At 40.7% G+C, this 16,203-nt stretch overlaps 2 protein-coding genes across 6 annotated transcripts in view; one reads left to right on the top strand and one right to left on the bottom strand.

The window, feature by feature from the left end:
- The window catches only part of flot1b (flotillin 1b), a 12,514-nt gene extending 6,125 nt beyond the window's left edge, over positions 1-6,389 (top strand). The window contains exons 8-13 of the mRNA XM_008431351.2: positions 56-208; positions 924-1,105; positions 1,192-1,237; positions 1,374-1,511; positions 2,657-2,821; positions 2,911-6,389. Of these exons, the coding sequence (XP_008429573.1) occupies positions 56-208; positions 924-1,105; positions 1,192-1,237; positions 1,374-1,511; positions 2,657-2,821; positions 2,911-2,940 (714 nt within the window). The 3' untranslated portion in view covers positions 2,941-6,389. The remainder of the gene's footprint in view (positions 1-55; positions 209-923; positions 1,106-1,191; positions 1,238-1,373; positions 1,512-2,656; positions 2,822-2,910) is intronic.
- A 981-nt stretch (positions 6,390-7,370) lies between these two features.
- The window catches only part of ddr1 (discoidin domain receptor tyrosine kinase 1), a 91,221-nt gene continuing 82,388 nt past the window's right edge, over positions 7,371-16,203 (bottom strand). For all 5 annotated transcript variants that reach the window (XM_008431352.2, XM_008431354.2, XM_008431357.2 and 2 more), the window contains 6 exons: positions 13,631-13,932; positions 13,404-13,531; positions 12,295-12,492; positions 11,464-11,731; positions 9,992-10,141; positions 7,371-8,985 (listed from right to left, as the gene is read on the bottom strand). In XM_008431352.2, the coding sequence (XP_008429574.1) occupies positions 8,845-8,985; positions 9,992-10,141; positions 11,464-11,731; positions 12,295-12,492; positions 13,404-13,531; positions 13,631-13,932 (1,187 nt within the window). In that variant the 3' untranslated portion in view covers positions 7,371-8,844. The remainder of the gene's footprint in view (positions 8,986-9,991; positions 10,142-11,463; positions 11,732-12,294; positions 12,493-13,403; positions 13,532-13,630; positions 13,933-16,203) is intronic.

Raw genomic sequence — 16,203 nt, 5'->3', positions numbered from 1 at the left:
ATATATTTGGGATAATTTCCTTATGATCTGTTCCTGTCTCGCTGGCTGTACGCAGGAGGCTCATGCAATGCAGGAAAAGGTTTCTGCGCAGTACAAGAACGAGATCGAAATGGCGAAAGCTCAGAGAGACTTCGAGCTGAAGAAAGCAGCCTACGACATCGAGGTCAACTCCAGGAAGGCCGAGTCAGAGATGGCCTACCAGCTTCAGGTGCCCACTGCACCACAGTGCACTACAGTTTTTTAAACGACGCATCACATTTTTCTGCTTCAGCCACATTTAAAGGGGAACTATTAATCAAAATTCACATTTTGCACATTTTTGAACTTCCATTTGAGTCTCCACTTCTTCTTAAAACAACCCAAGAGCTTAAAAAAACACCCAGCTGTTATTTGGCAATACGTTGATGTGTTTTGATATCTGGAAAATGAGCCATTTCAAAAAGCAACTCCAGTGAAGCCCGATTGGTTACCTAGCAATTCAAGCAGAGCTTTAGCATGTTTGGACAGCTGCTTTTACCGCTGTATGCTCTGTACAATGGCTGCTGGAGAAGACAAGCGTTTTATTGTTGACTTACCATACAGAAACCACTTGCTCCATTCTTGTTGGTTGTGCAGGAGGCTCCACTTCTGCTTTTCAAAAGATGTACGATTGCATGTTTGGGCATCTGTTTGCAGCCATTTTCATATGCGAGTGTAATTGTTGAGTTGAGGGCGTGGCCACCAGCAGCTTACTTGGATTTAAAGTGATAGGACGCCGTAAAACAGATCATTTTGAAAGGAACTCAAAATAGGAAGAACTGAGCAGAATGAAATCTCACAATTTTGTGCAAAAAATGTCATGAATATGTTTTGTGTAGCACATAGATCTTATCCTAACCTGTTCAAGGAAGCATAATAGGTCACCTTTAACTATCCCACATCAGGTGGCGAAGACCAAGCAGCGCATCGAGGAGGAGAAGATGCAGATTCAGGTGGTGGAGCGAACGCAGCAGATCACGCTGCAGGACCAGGAAATCATCCGCAAAGAGAAGGAGCTGGAGGCCAAAGTTAAGAAACCCGCAGAAGCTGAGAAATACCGGATGGAGAAGTTAGCCGAGGCGCAGCGGTGAGCAGCACGCCGCCATTTTGTTGAGGTCGTTGAGCCGGGATTGAAAGCGAGTATTTTACTCGTTCTGTTCTTCTTTTGTTCAGCCTGCAGCTCATCATGGAGGCTGAGGCTGAGGCAGAGTCGATTAAGGTAAAATCTGACTTTTGCTTATTAATATTATTATTAATTATAATATTATGTTTGGTTTTGTGAGAAGGTCCAACACGGCTGCTTTGTTTGAGCTGTTGTCTCTAATGAGCGTCTGCGTGTTTTTGCTTTCATGCAGATGAGGGGCGAGGCCGAGGCTTTCGCTGTGGAGGCTAAAGGTCGCGCTGAGGCAGAGCAGATGGCCAAAAAGGCCGAGGCCTTCAAGCAGTACAAAGATGGAGCCATGGTGGACATGCTGCTGGAGAAACTTCCTCTGGTCAGTTTAACCCTCTCTGATAAAATAATGGAAACAAACCTTAGAGCTGAGAGAAGAATCACTTATAAGGCCAAAAACAAATTTACTTTTTTATTTTGAGCATGATGGAAAGGACATTGAAGGGATGAGAGCTGAAGTAAACTCATCATTAATTTTTATTATTACAAATTATAACCATGAATATAAAACAAAGAAGAACCAAGCTAACCTTAGCCTGAGATCTGAAAACATCTCGCTGTGCAAAGATCTTCAGCAGAGCAAGATGTGTGTTTCCTGTATGAACCAAGTCAGCCTTTAGAAATGCAGCTGAAACCAGAAGTTTACATACACCACTGTTTGAAGTTAAATCAGATCAAACTTCTGCTGTTTTAGGCCAGATAGAAAAAATTACTTATATTTGCTAAACGCCACAATAAGGAGACAAAAAAAATGTCAGATTTATTATGTGGAAATATTTAATTATGTTCCAAATGGACAATGACCCCAGTTATACAGTCAACATGTTTATAAAGTGGCTCCAGGAAAATAAACTCAATGTTTTGGCGCGGCCCTCTTAAAGTCCTGATCTCAGAGCTGAACTGAGTTTATGATCGGATCTCAAAAGGCGCGTGAGCGAAACGGACTTCAAACCCGACTCAGTTCTGTCAGGAGGAACGGGCCAGAAGATGGAGGAGGAAAACCAAAAAGTTTGATTCATTCATGCAGTTCAGAGGCTAAGATACCCAATAAATGTATCCAACTTCAGATTTTGAAGACATAAGTAGTAAATCTGACATATTTTCTCGTCATTGTGGCTTTTAGCAAATAGAAATAATTTGTGATTGTAGTTAACGTAAAACAAGAGAAGTTTGTGGTGATTTAACTTTAGAGGTTGAGAGAAAAATTATGTTTGTGGCTTTTTTATACGGCATATTTAAACTTCTGGTTTCTTCTGTAAACGATAGACGATGTTCAAACAACTTTATGAAACCCAGACAGCCCTCTTTGTTGTAAAATACACCAAAAACATTGGATTTTTAACTTTTTTTGGTATCTTTTCATTCCTTAAAACCGTTTGTCTGAAAACATTTAGTCATAATTTTATTGTAAATTTCTCATTACAACCAACCTTTATCCTTTTTGCTTTCTCCGACGTGTCGCCGCAGATGGCTGAGGAGATCAGCAAGCCAATGTCGAAGGCGCAGAAGATCACCATGGTGTCCAGCGGCGGCTCAGAGGTGGGAGCCGCCAAACTGGCTGGAGAGGTTCTGGACATCATGACCCGGCTGCCTGACGTTGTGGAAAAACTCACAGGAGTTGAAATCTCACAGGTACCAGAGTCCGATCTGTTAAAAAAACCAGGTGATTCACCTGACTGAGCAAACTGAGAATGCTGATTTCTTATTTTCCTCTGATTCAGGCCGCTTCGAAGGCGTCCCGTGTGCGTTAGGAAGGGTGATCATCTGAGAGCGCCACGCCTCCTCCTCGTGTCCAATCCGTACCGTCTGTCCATGCATGTTTCCCCTCCTTTCTGTGGCTTCTGCTCATTTCCTGGATGTTTGCTGTTTTTCTCCCCATCGTTACCGACCACAGAAGCACTCGGATGTTTTTGGGCCTGTCGGAGCCGTAGCCGCGCAGCCCACCATAGCTCAACATGAAGTCGGAGCTGCTGCCTTTTTATACCCGATTTTCAATATGCAACTTCTTGCCTTGTGGTTTTCCTCTTCGTTCCTGCGAAGGAGCTGGACCACGGAACCATCACTCCTCTGATCAGAGTTCAGAGGTCACTGTGCCTTTTTTTAATTTGTTACAGAACGCAAAGTGCTTTAGCAAGTTCAGGGAGCCCGAATTACACCTGCTGCTGCAATGGAAGAACTGTCCCATCACTTGAAGAACGGCTCCTCTCTGCTGTTTGAAATCAGGACTGAAATGTTGGAAAACCTCTCAAATTTTCCACTTGTTTACTATAATAATTGTCGTTCTCTCTGCAGTCCTGACTGTTTATAACATAGAGCTCTTAAATCAGAGTTGTCAAACTCATTTTCCTTTTGGGCCAAATCAAGACCATAAATGTTCTTAAATGGGCTGGTTGTGTCAGAATGCGTTGATAAAACTCATTAAACTGTTAAAATATAAATAATTTCTTAAAATTAAACGCTGAACATATTTTCAGTCACTCCAAGATTTCACAATCGATTTTTTTGCATAAAAAAATCGTCATTACTCACCGCATCACTAGACATAAAGTAAGGTCGAGGCAGCTAATTAGTAGAAGTATAGTAGAAAACCAGATTTTCTTTTGTGAAAAACAAACTCTCGCAAGTTTCCACAATAATTCACAAAAAACCGGAGTGACGAATTGATGCAATTTGGCTGTAAACGGATCAAAACTGCTTCAAATTGATGAAATAATATTTAAGCTTGCCGTTATCTGGACGGTTCCATTTCTGTGTCCCTTTGGAGCCAAGAGGGCCACATAAAGAGCTGCGGCGGCCCAGATTTGGCCCCCGGGCCTAGAGTTTGACACATCTGTTTTAAATCCTCTGTGGTAATTAAATGACTTCTCACTGCTAGTGTTGTTGTCCATTGGCTGCATTTCTTATCAGTTTGAATTGCAGGCTGAGGGATTTCTGTCTCAAAATGTCGGAGTAAGTGTTCGATGGGTACAAGTTTTGAGGTTTTCCTGTTCGATGCATTGAAAGTGTCTGGTGGTTGGAGAAAAGCATGTTGTCTCTTTGAAGCATGCAGCTGCTCTCTTTGAGGTCTGGGCTTTTTTTATGCTGTAGAGACGGAATCTGCACTAACTAATGTCACAATTCACACATCAGTTTGTGTATGTTTTTTTTTCTCTTCTTGGCGTTTAAATTAGACATAGGATGTTTTTCCAATTTTGATCGTACCGAACCTTTAAATGGTAAAAATCATACAGGATATTTGAGACGTTCTAATATAACTGCAGGTGTATTCTTATAATTTTTTTTATATGTATATTAACTACTAGTTGCATCTGTATAAAATTTTATAGACTTTTACCCAAAAGGTTTTGCATCAGTAAGCCTTCTTGCGGTCGATGTGATTCTTGTGAAGAATGCTTCGAAAACATTTGTTGCATGGCTACTTAAACTGACATGAACGTAAATCATATTTAGTGTGGAACTGCTTGTATTAAACAGTCAGTAGTGAACGATTAATAAAATGTTAAACTCACCGAAAACAGCCTGGTGTTTGTACACAGTGTGAGGCCGCTCAGTTTTATTTGAAAAGGGTAACTTTAATAAAACCTCTACAAAAATAGAACAGCAATGAATAAGAGCTTGAAGATAACAAGCGTTTCTATAGCAACGATGAAAATGTGACAGGGAGTTATCTATATATTAGTAAAGAAAACTGTAATCCTGTCCTTTGAATATGTACATACTGTGAACATTAGAACAGAGAGATGAAATCGGACAGATTGGGAAGAGTTGTACTAAAATGTTAAGTACAAACAGCTTCAATACTATAATTTTACTAAAAGGGACAAAAATGTGATGGTCATCACCAGATTTTAAAATTGTGTTAATACAACCTGAACTGAGACGCATTCTTTAATAAATCGAGACAAATCAGAGGCTCAACATGTGCGAGTTAACTGAGTGCTGAACAAATACATTTTATCAGCTGTTTAAACTCAAGTTTTAGCAGCTTGCTAATGTGTAATGGTACCACTGACCTGAGAAAAACGTGTTTTTGGTCATGAAATTGAAGAGCTATGCAACCATTTCTGCACAATTTGGAATCAAATGATTAAAATAAAACCATTTCAGACTGAACACCTCAATATGCATGAGGGATCTTCAATACAACATAATTAGAAGGCTGAACAACTATTGGATGGACATTTTATATGGATATTGACACATTCCTCTGTTAAATAAAAGAGCTTATGGTAAAAAGATCTGGTGCAGTACTGCTTGAGGAGAAGCGTCTAAATAAATCAGCTAAGAAATCCCAAAATTTCAGTCAAATTTTGAAATTAAGCTGAATAATTCAAGTCATATATATATCAAAGTGTTGAGTAAACTGTCTCTGTTCTGGTTTGGCTCATTGAAATATAGTTCCAGGACCTTGGAGGATAAAACTTGTACCAGTATGAAACAATATTTCCAATATTTTTTAAAAGTAATTTTAAAACACTCTTTTTGAAACAAACATTTTGAGTCGAAAATGATCAAACTGTACCTTTAAGCCCCTGTGTAGGGTGCTGGTTTGCTGGGTCTCCAAGCTATTGCACTAACATTTCTCTCGACTTTCTCCTCTTCTCCGGACAATCCTCCTTATAAATTGGCAATACATTCATCACACAGTCTCTATTTGCCAACTTTCATGTGCTCTCTCTCATTCTTTCATGCCTTTTTATTTTATATTCCTCAACTTTTATTCTGTAAATACATGTAAACTGTTCTGCCCTTCAAGCCTGAACACAACTGAGATGGAGAAATATGGCAAATTCAAGCAATGATGAATAAAATGAACCAAGGCACCCCAAACAGGATGGACGTCTTCAAGCTATTGCTGCTACAGCTTCGTAATCATAGACAATGATGCAGTAATATGATTTTGTTCATTTCAGGAAATAATCTGGTGACGACCAAAAACATCTCTTGAAATCCCTTAAATTGAAAGTGAGTGCACATACATTTTATTATAACCGAGCTAAAAAGAAAAAACAAAAAGTGAACTACAGTGTATCAAAATGAATGAAATGGCACAACCAATCACTAAACATGTATTACTTCACAATCAGGGTGATCTCAGATTTACAGAGCTGTACAGACAGTAAGGTAGAAGCACTGGTTCCACCGCGGTCAGCTTACACATGGATCAACGCAGAGATAGACTTTCACTCCAAAAAAAAAATAAAAAATCAGGAATCCCAGAATTCCCAGTTTGAATAATGCCATAAAATTACAGTGATATAAAAGAAAATTATAAGATCAGTAACATCTCAGCGCTCTGAAAGCTTACATAGGATTGCTGTTTGAATCCAAAATGCCATTCCAGATTTTAAAAAACAAATTTTTACATCTAATGGTTTGGCAGAGCTGTGGAGGGGAGAGGAGGCCTCCGACGTTTTCACACCTCCTGCCAACATGCCGGGCTTCTGTGCCGTAAAAAATGTCAATCCATTTCTGCACCCTTTATTTATATATATATATATATATATATATACTGCTCAAAAAAATAAAGGGAACACTTAAACAACACAATATAACTCCAAGTAAATCAAACTTCTGTGAAATCAAACTGTCCGCTTAGGAAGCAACACTGATTCACCCGACGAGGGTCCCCGTTGTCAATCAGTGTTGCTTCCTAAGTGGACAGTTTGACTTATTTTTTTGACACCTTTATTTTACACCTTTATTTTTTTGAGCAGTGTATATAAGCCGCTACTTTCCCCCCACGCTTGGAAGCCTGCGGCCTATAGCTCGGTGAGGCTTTTCTATGAATTTTTCTTCCACCACCAGGGGGCTCTTTAGCAGGAAGCACATGCTAGCAGCAGGCACGACGGAGAAATGTTTTCAAGCTCATAGCCCCTCATCATGGAAACAACACGAAGTTCATATGATGCAGCTTTTAAATTGAAGGCCATCGATCTAGCAGTAGAGCTCGATAGCTGCTACATGTAAGCTCGGCGTGAACGAATCCATGGTTCGGCGTTGGAGACGCAGGGCTGCGTCCTTAATAGGAGATTTATTAATGCCATCTAGTGGCCTTGATGAAACCCGAGAGCGGCGGAGATACCTGAAGCTTGTACGTTTCCAGTTTTTAAAAAAAAACTTTGTGGGTGCAGCTTATAGTGAAGTGCTATATATTTATTTATTTTCTCTTTTTGCACAGTTCAGTTGTAAAATGAACAAATTTATTAGGAGTGAAAATGTACAATTAATACAATTACAATTAATTTCAGGATTCAGTCGATTAGAATGAATGTGATAAATTAATAAGGTTGTCTTTGTAGCTTTATATCAGTTTACTGTTGTGACACAAAACAAGCTGCAGGAAGTTTTATTTCTCTACATGATGGACTAAGGAGTACGGCTGGAAGACGGAAGTCATTTTGTCTAAATAAAACATCCGGGGCTTTCTAAAAATCTGACAAAACCTTGAGAAAGAATGTGCTATGAAACAAAATAAAAATAAAAGTTTGTTAAAAAAGTGTGCACATGTTATTGCAGCTTTTTATTTTTTTTATATTTAGTTGAAATGTACAAGATAAATGCAATTTGAAGGTGGAAAAAAAAAAGTTTTAAAATAATTTATCATATTTTTTAGGTAACAAAAGCCAGGCATTTTAACAGGAGAGTGTGCATGTTTGAGATGTGTGTCCTGATCAGAATCAGGAATCGTCATTCAGACCCTTTACAGAGACGAGTTTCATCACAGTCAGGGAAATGCATGTAGGGTAAAGTGCTGCCGATTTGTGGAATTTTAAAATCGATCCTTTCTGACCGAGTCACAGTCAAATAAAGAAGCGATGATAAGAAGAAGAACACCTGAAGAGGTGCCTGAAAAGGAGTCCCAGAGCAACGTCTCTCTGATGGAAGAAGAACAAAATTATCTGTTAATTTACAGCTGCAGACTCTCGTCTTCTGTGCTTTTTTCCTCTTGTTTGGAGTCGGGTGCAGGATGGAGGTCAGATTTTTACGGTTAAAGACGGGAGACTCGACGTGTTCACGCTGACGAAACGGGGAGGCTGCTCCTGTCTGGTCCACGCGTCTTTATTCCCACAGAAACACTGTGGATGTGGGTCACTGGGCTAGAATGTGGGGCTGAGATCAAATGAAGAGACGCAATAAAAAGTAGGCCGAAGGGGACGTAGCTGGAAGTAAGCTCACTGAGTTACAGTGCATGCTGTGGGCTATAAATACTAAGACAATCCCTGCGTGACCTTTCACCTCCAAACAACAGTTGTTCTTTGTGATATTCATCTGTTAGTCCACAAATAACATTTAAAATGCTGAATAATTTGAATGTTTCAGACATGAAGCTGTATTTTGTACGACTGATTCCTGCATATTAACTCTGCAGCATCGAATCAGCAGAGACACGATCTGAAATGGCAGAAAACTGATTTGAAGACTGAACCCACCACCAGTTACTACGTAACGTAGCCGTTACCTACTAAAAAGACGTCTTTTGGGGGTCTGAGGTGGAATAAAAACCGAACCAGCGGCGTCTCAGCCCCACCCGCCCAAAAAGTACAAAATACAAAAGCGAGCAACCCCACTGTGCCTGTGAACGCACCCTCCACCACACCAGCCCACTTCACCGCTCAAGCAAAAAGGTCAACTTTCTTCCCGTCGTTCCTCCGTCAAACCATGTTCATGGCGTCCTCGGTAAGAAAGGAGTGGATGTTGGCGAAAGATGGGCGGAGCTTGCAGTCTCTGTTCCAGCAGCTCAACATGAGCTCATAGAGACCCTGAGGACACACGGCCGGCCTGCTCAGATACACCTGAGAGAGAAAGAGACGCATGTGATGAACGTCCACACAGCTCTGGATAACTTTGGGTTATTTTGACTAGCTTCATTAGTCCTGATCAGCAGGCAAGTGGTCATCAACTCAGAAACCTGATTTTTTTCCAATCAGTGAACGCATCATGTGGAAAACAGGGTAGCAAAACTCTTCTGCCCACATTAAAGGTGACTTATTATACTGCCTTGAACAGATTTATTTCCTAAACAAAACATGTTCATTACATTTTCAGATTTCATTCTGATCAGTTCTGAATATTTTCAGCTCCTTTCAGACTGAGCTGTTTCAGGGCTTTTAAATCTAAACGAGCTGCTGCTGACCACGCCCCCAACTCAACATTTACACTCATGTCGAAATAGCTGCAAACAGATGCTCAATTATACAACCGAACATCTTTGAAAAGCAGTAGTAAAGCCTCCTGCACAACCAACAAGAATGCAGCAAGTGGTGTCTGACATGTAAGTCAACAACAAAACACTTGTCTTTTCCAGCAGCCATTGTACAGCACATTTTAGTGGTAAAACCAGCTGACCAAATGTGCTGGAGCTCTGCTTGGATTGCTAGGTAACAGTGCAGTGGCCATCGATTGTGACTAAATTGGAAAGGTTTTGAAATGGCTCAATGTATGCCGTTTTTAGAACCCGAATGGAAGCGCAAAAACATGCAAAAAGTGAATTTTGCATAATCGGACCCATTTAATCGTTAACACCATATTTAATTGAGAGAAGTTTTCTCTCAGTTGTATCTCCCATAGATCTTTGCTAACCTGTTCAATTAAGCATAACAGGTCACCTTTAAGCAATAAGACTTGTGAGGACAAAATCAATGCCGGCTAAAAATAACACAAAGGCCCGTCTTGAATGACCCCAAATGCTTCTGTGAAATAATTCTCTGGACTAATGTGTGTTTTTGAGGAGTCAAATCACTTTCTAAATGTCCAGTGTCAGTAGAACCCGGCAGAGCTGTGCTCATGTTTTGGTCGTACCTGTCTGCCCTGGTCTCTGAAGAACTCCCCTGCGTTGTCGATGACTTGCTCATCTGTGAGGTCGGAGTACGGCTGCTCCTGACAAACGCTCAGCATCTCCCACAGAGTGACTCCGAATGCCCACACGTCGCTGGCTGTGGTGAACTTCCCCTGCGGACACACACCGACACACACACCTGAACCTCTGCTTTCATCGTCTCGACCTCCATTAGTGTCACAACAACTACCAGCATCATTATCATAAAAGGTGAATCTGATGGAGAGGAAATGACACGTCTAATGGGTTCCTTTCACATGTGAGTGCTTCATTAATGAATCACCGTTTTCTGAGTGCATTAGTTTGTTTTCCAATGTTTTATTTGTATAATTTTCCCATTAATGGTCCAAAAAGCCTTGACCTGAATTAAAGTGGTGGAAAATTGCAATGCAATTAAAAGAAATCACATATTCTCGTTTCCTACACAGTCTGGAAAACTGAAATTTAACCATTTTCAATCTCTGAAAAAGTGGTGAAAATAGCATCTGTCGTGCAAGTCCAGTTATCCTTGGAGAGATGCTGAGGCTTCCAGCCTGGACCAAGCTAATGCAGGACCACTAAGAGTAATATTATACAACAAACATTAGAAAACATCACAGGGCAACACAGAGACACACAGGACAAATAACCATCTCACAACTAAGGACAATCTGGAGATCAGTAACCTGACACCATGTTTTGTACTGTGGGAGGAAGCAGGAGTGTCTGAGAGAACCCAAGCAAGCACACTGCAAAAACAAAATCAAGTATTTCTGGTCTAGTTTCTACTGCAAATATCTTAGAGGGCGTAAAATAAGACGAAACTAACTTACAAGTAACTTATCAGCAAGAAATGGGAGCTCATTTAAGTCAACAATTCATCAATATTGATAAAAAAAAAGTTCAAGTTATAAGAGAGATAATCTGCCAGTGGACATTTTTCCCATATTACAAGTTAAATGATTTGTTCCACTGACAGATTATTTCACTTATAACTGATGTATAAGATGATGTATACATACAAACACAATCAATATTACACAATAAAAGATGAGGAATTATTCACTATGATTCTTTTTCTAGTCAATATCATCTCAACGCTGTTGAAATTCATTCTTCTGATGCATCTCCAATATATTTTTTGATAAGGTGTTTCATATGAATATAACTATGTGAGGCCATGTTCCAAGATGTCGGCCTTGCATCTGTTAATCCATCCACGCATTCAGTTTTTTGCAGCCTCTACATTTAAATCCTGAGCTCAACAGAAACATCTGCCCTGCATTTATCACAAACTTTTGTATTTATGCATTAGAAGCAGGGAGACTCCAGAAAGTTCAGTCTGGAAAAGTCTAGAGTTTTGACTTAAAAGAGAAAAACCATTTACAGATGAAACTAAAAGCAGTTCATGATAACCTGTGAGCACACAGACCATCGTGTCCGTCTGTCTGCTTACCATGAGGATGCACTCCCAGGCCATCCATCGTATCGGCAGCACAGCTCTGCCTTGGATCCTGTAGTAGTCTCCGGCGTACAGGTTTCTGCTCATGCCGAAGTCGGCGATCTTGATGTGACGCTCCCCGCCTCGATCGTCTCCGCTCTCTCCCTTCTCGCCGCCGACCAGGCAGTTACGAGTGGCCAGATCCCGGTGCACGAAGTTCAGAGAGGACAGGAATTTCATCCCTGATGCGATCTGACTGGCCATGGAGATGAGCGCTGGATAACTGAAAACAGGAGGGAAACGTCAGGAAGTGTAGCTGAGGATGTTTACTTTAAAGTTTCCTTGAATAGGTCGGATAGGACTATAGGCGATACAAAACCATGCTTAGACTGAGCCGTTTTAGGGCGTCTTGTCACTTTAAATCCAAATAAACTCAAAGTTTACAATCACACGTGAAAGTAGCTGTGAACAGATGTGCAGTTATACAACCATTCATTTTAGAAAAGGAGAAGTGGAGCCTCCTGCACAACCAACAAGAATACAGCAAGTGGTTTCTATTTTTCCAGAAGCCATTGTAGCTTGGTTTGCTAGGTGACGGGGCTGGGCTTGGCTGGGGTTGCTAGGTGACAGCACAGTCCCCGATGAATATGAGTCAACAATCAAAATGGCTCATTTTCTAGACACCAAAAAAATATTAACGCATAGCCAAAAAAAATAAAAAAATAAATAAAAGATGGGTGTTTTTTTAAGCATTTGTGCTAGTGTTTTTTAAACAGTAGAGACCAAAATGGAAGCACAAAAACATGCAAGGTGTGAATTTTATGTAGCAGGTGCCCTTTAAGTTACCTGATGGTCGGCGTATTGTGTGAAGGCCCAGTTTTGTCCAGCAGGACACGCTGGGACAGATACTGGTTCAGGTCTCCACACTCCATGTACTCGGTGACCATGCAGAGGGGGTCGCTGCTCACACACACTCCCAGCAGCCGGATGATATTTGGGTCCTTCAGGCGAGACAAGATCTTCACCTCCTTCAGGAAGTCGTTCCTACCAGAAGAAAAGGGACAGATCTGCAGAGTCAACAAAACAAGTTCGTACAAAATCCAACATGAAGCGCCAGCTCTCTGTTTTTTTAGTTAGTTTTTTGTTTGAAAAGCCTCAACCATGAAGAAAACCACAGAGAAGCGGATATTTTCCTTTGTTTGCTGAAGATCTTTTATCCAATTTAAGGCTAAACTCCACGGTAGAGTCTTTATCCAGAGCAGACGTGTCTGTTCCTGCTGCCTCGGTTAACGTCTCTCCCACTATGTTTTTGGTTCATTTAAGGCCTCATTGTCCAAACAACATCTCTTCACTTCTCCATTTCCCACCAGAGGAGGCATTTAATTTAAGATTTTCAGAGATCTTCTGTCCGGTACCAGCTGCTTGCAGTCATGGCCCAGCAGCTCCTCAGGAAATCAGTCATAATCTCCTTAATTAAGTTAACGACCTTCTTTAAATCAGTTTTTTAAAAGAAACTTAGGTAATTTCATGACCTATCAGTTTTATTTTGCTGCTTTTGTGAAGAACTTAATGTGAATAATGAACCATAAATATTATGGAAGGTATGGCTATTATGGCTCTGCACAGTAACGAAGTATCACTTATCTCAAAATATCTGGCAAATACAAAAACTACTTTTGGAGGAAAAAATGTGTTTATCTCTGTACATTAAAACTAAGTACGGTTAAAAAATAGATTTGCAAATAAATATTTACTTTAAATTTTTTTTTTATAAAGTACAAAAATAAAGTAAAAAAGGTAAAGTAAAAAAATAAGTAAACAAAAATTTGATTGAGGTACTTTGAAGAACATTAGACAGTGTAGCAAAAAGATAATTTAGGTACAGTAAAAAGTTATAATGCAATGTAAAAGCCGGTATTGAGGTTTAGACACTGTAAAAATAAACTGATACAAACCTGGCATTCTTTGAGGCGTCTGGGCGCAGTATCTTGACTGCGACCAGAAGAGGGCGCCCTTTCCTCACATTAAAGGGGAACTCCAGGATCGGGAGGTCCAGAGGGTTCTCTATTTCACACAGGTGAACCTTTAACCACAGCAAATTAAATTCTAATTAAATTCAAACACTGATGGAGGACGGCGATCTTTTCACCCAGACACGTCCTCCGTCTTCGTCAGTCCTCACCTCCCCGAACTGTCCCTCCCCCAGCTTCTCCTTGAAGACGAGACACTGGCGCGGCAGCTCCGGCAGCGGGAGGGCGTCGGCACCAGGGCTGGAAGAGGCCAGGGCCGGCACTGCGTAGGTGTTGTTGCCGCTGACCCCCTGCAGACTGACGATGTCCGCCTCTGCATAATGCGGGACGCTGGGAGGCAGCGGCGGGGAGACGGGGGGAGACAGAGACGGATAAGGAGGCGACCCCGGATAGGGAGGGGGCTCCTCGTGTGCAGAGGGGAAGCCTTTCTCCAGGTCCAAGTCCAAACCACAAGCTGGGAGACAAGAGGCAGACGGGGCGGATGAAAAGACGAGATACCCGAGAACAACCGAGTGATTTAAGACGGACGTCTGCAGGAACAGAATCAGGAGATAAGAGGTCAGGCGACTTGTTCTGAAGGGATAGTTTGGATTTTCAGCTAAATACCAAATTCAGTGTCCAAGAAGAAAAACGTAAGCAATCTCAGATAAGTGAAATCAAGTTTTCCACTTTCCTTTCCTCTGTCGGCCCGGGAAAAGGTTGTTTATTATTACAGAAGAACTGATGATGGTCCAGAGCACAGCTGCACGCTCATTCATCTACTGGGAGGCTGAGCTGGAGCTGAAACTATGCAGCGGAGCTGTCATCCTGCAGAAATATCGACACACCCCTGCATATTGTGACGGATTACAATTTTGTGAATGTATTCCCCGCTGCGGCCTCCTGCAGCCCGGTCGGTGCATTAATCATTGTTTCATTCAGTCAGCTGACAGCACACGTTCACCCTCCTGTGACCTATTTTATTCCCGTGAGAGACTAAAATAATTTATAATTTCATTAAATCCATCTGCCTGCGTGAATAGCAGGTACGAACCACTTGTTATTGAATCTCTCTTTGCTCATTTACACCACATCGAACTCCTTTTTTTACCCGCTGATAAAACTGAAACACCTCAAAAAGATAATGATTTTACGTTTGATACCAGCGGCTCCCAAAAGGTTCAGACAGCACTTGAGTCGTGGGCTTGTAGGGAGAGTGAGACCTGAATGCTAAGTTGTTTTACCTTTGAAATAATAATGAGCCTGATAGGAGAATTTTCAGCCTAAATTCACACGCAACTGCATCCAGTAGATCACAATACTGTAACTTTATAAAGCTCATGTATTTGGGAGGAAAAGCAGGAGTCACATCGACTCCAGTAAAAAAATATTTTACCATCCGTCATTATCAACTGGATTTAACTACAATGTGTTTTAACAAGGATAACAATGGGATAACTTGGATTGGTCTGGGAAGGTAACACTTAGAGAAGTGCAGTATCCTCGTTGCAGAAGTGTGCGGCTTTGTTTTGAGTCTCGACTTGGAAATACTTTTCCACTGTAGCATCTTGTCCTCAGCTCTCATCAACTGACCTCACAGGTTTCTGCTAAATCTAGTTTTCTAGCTCCAGTTTGCAGCAGGAGAGTCAAACACATTTTCATTTTGGGCCAAGTTTAAAGTCATGGATGAATGAAAGGGTCATTTATGCCAGAATGCATTGCTAAAACCCATTTTAAAGCTCGATTAGTACTTATTAAAATTAAATAATACTGAAAATTTTTTTGTTGTTGTTGTTGAACATTTTTTGTAATCAAAATCCTTGATTTTCTGATGCTACTTTAGAAATATTTGCAAGACATTTTTGCGATATTCGATATGTATGATGGTTAAACATGACCTTTTGTTACTAGCCATAAAGATCACAGATTACAAGAAAGACTGAGGCAGCAGAAAGAAAGAAATCTGCAAGCGAGTTAGGAATCACTAAAAACAGAATTAAATTTTAGTCTAAAACAAAAACTTAACATGTTTTTGACCATTTTTGTGGAAGACATGCAACTAACTTACAATTATGTGCGGATCTGTTTATTTTTGCGTAATTTTCTGAGATTTGGGAATTTCAAAAGAAAAAAGAAAAAAACTGGAGGGACTGGCTGATGTAATTTGTCAGTATACAGACAAAACTTGCTCTGATTATGTTGCTACAATAATATTTAGGTGCTCAGATGTTACCTTTAAGGTTTTACTTATGCATCCCTCTGGAGTCAGGAGGGCCAGATTAAAAGCCATCAGGGGCCAGATTTGGCCCCCGATGGCCCTTCAGTTTGACACATGGACTCTTCTGAAACTCTATTTTTGTTCTGATAAAGTCGTGTTTTTGTACCATTGTTGTCGTTTGGGACTCACTGTGATGATTTCTTGCAGATATCTGATAGTTTTGGGATAAAAACGTCTCTGCAAACTACGGCTTTAGACGAACGACACCAGAAAGATCCTTTAAGGACAGATGACCTTCACTTCAGCTCTGCTGTTACAAGATTATTATACAACTAGAAATAATTAGTCGTTTTCTGGGTTATTGATATTCATGATGCAGCTCAGATTGAAAATATTTCGAGATTATGTAATGAAAATGGACAGTTAATTGAAAAAGTAATAATGTCGGCCAGCTGTTGCTCCTAAAGGAGTGGTGTTTAAATAAAATAAAAGTCCAATTACTCCCAGTTTCCCAGTGGGAAGTCTGAC

The sequence above is a fragment of the Poecilia reticulata genome, linkage group LG16 (genome assembly GCF_000633615.1).
Source record: "Poecilia reticulata strain Guanapo linkage group LG16, Guppy_female_1.0+MT, whole genome shotgun sequence".
NCBI lineage: Eukaryota > Metazoa > Chordata > Actinopteri > Cyprinodontiformes > Poeciliidae > Poecilia > Poecilia reticulata.
The sequence above is the reverse complement of the archived record's forward strand: the minus strand, read 5'-3'. Positions and strand labels throughout refer to the sequence as shown.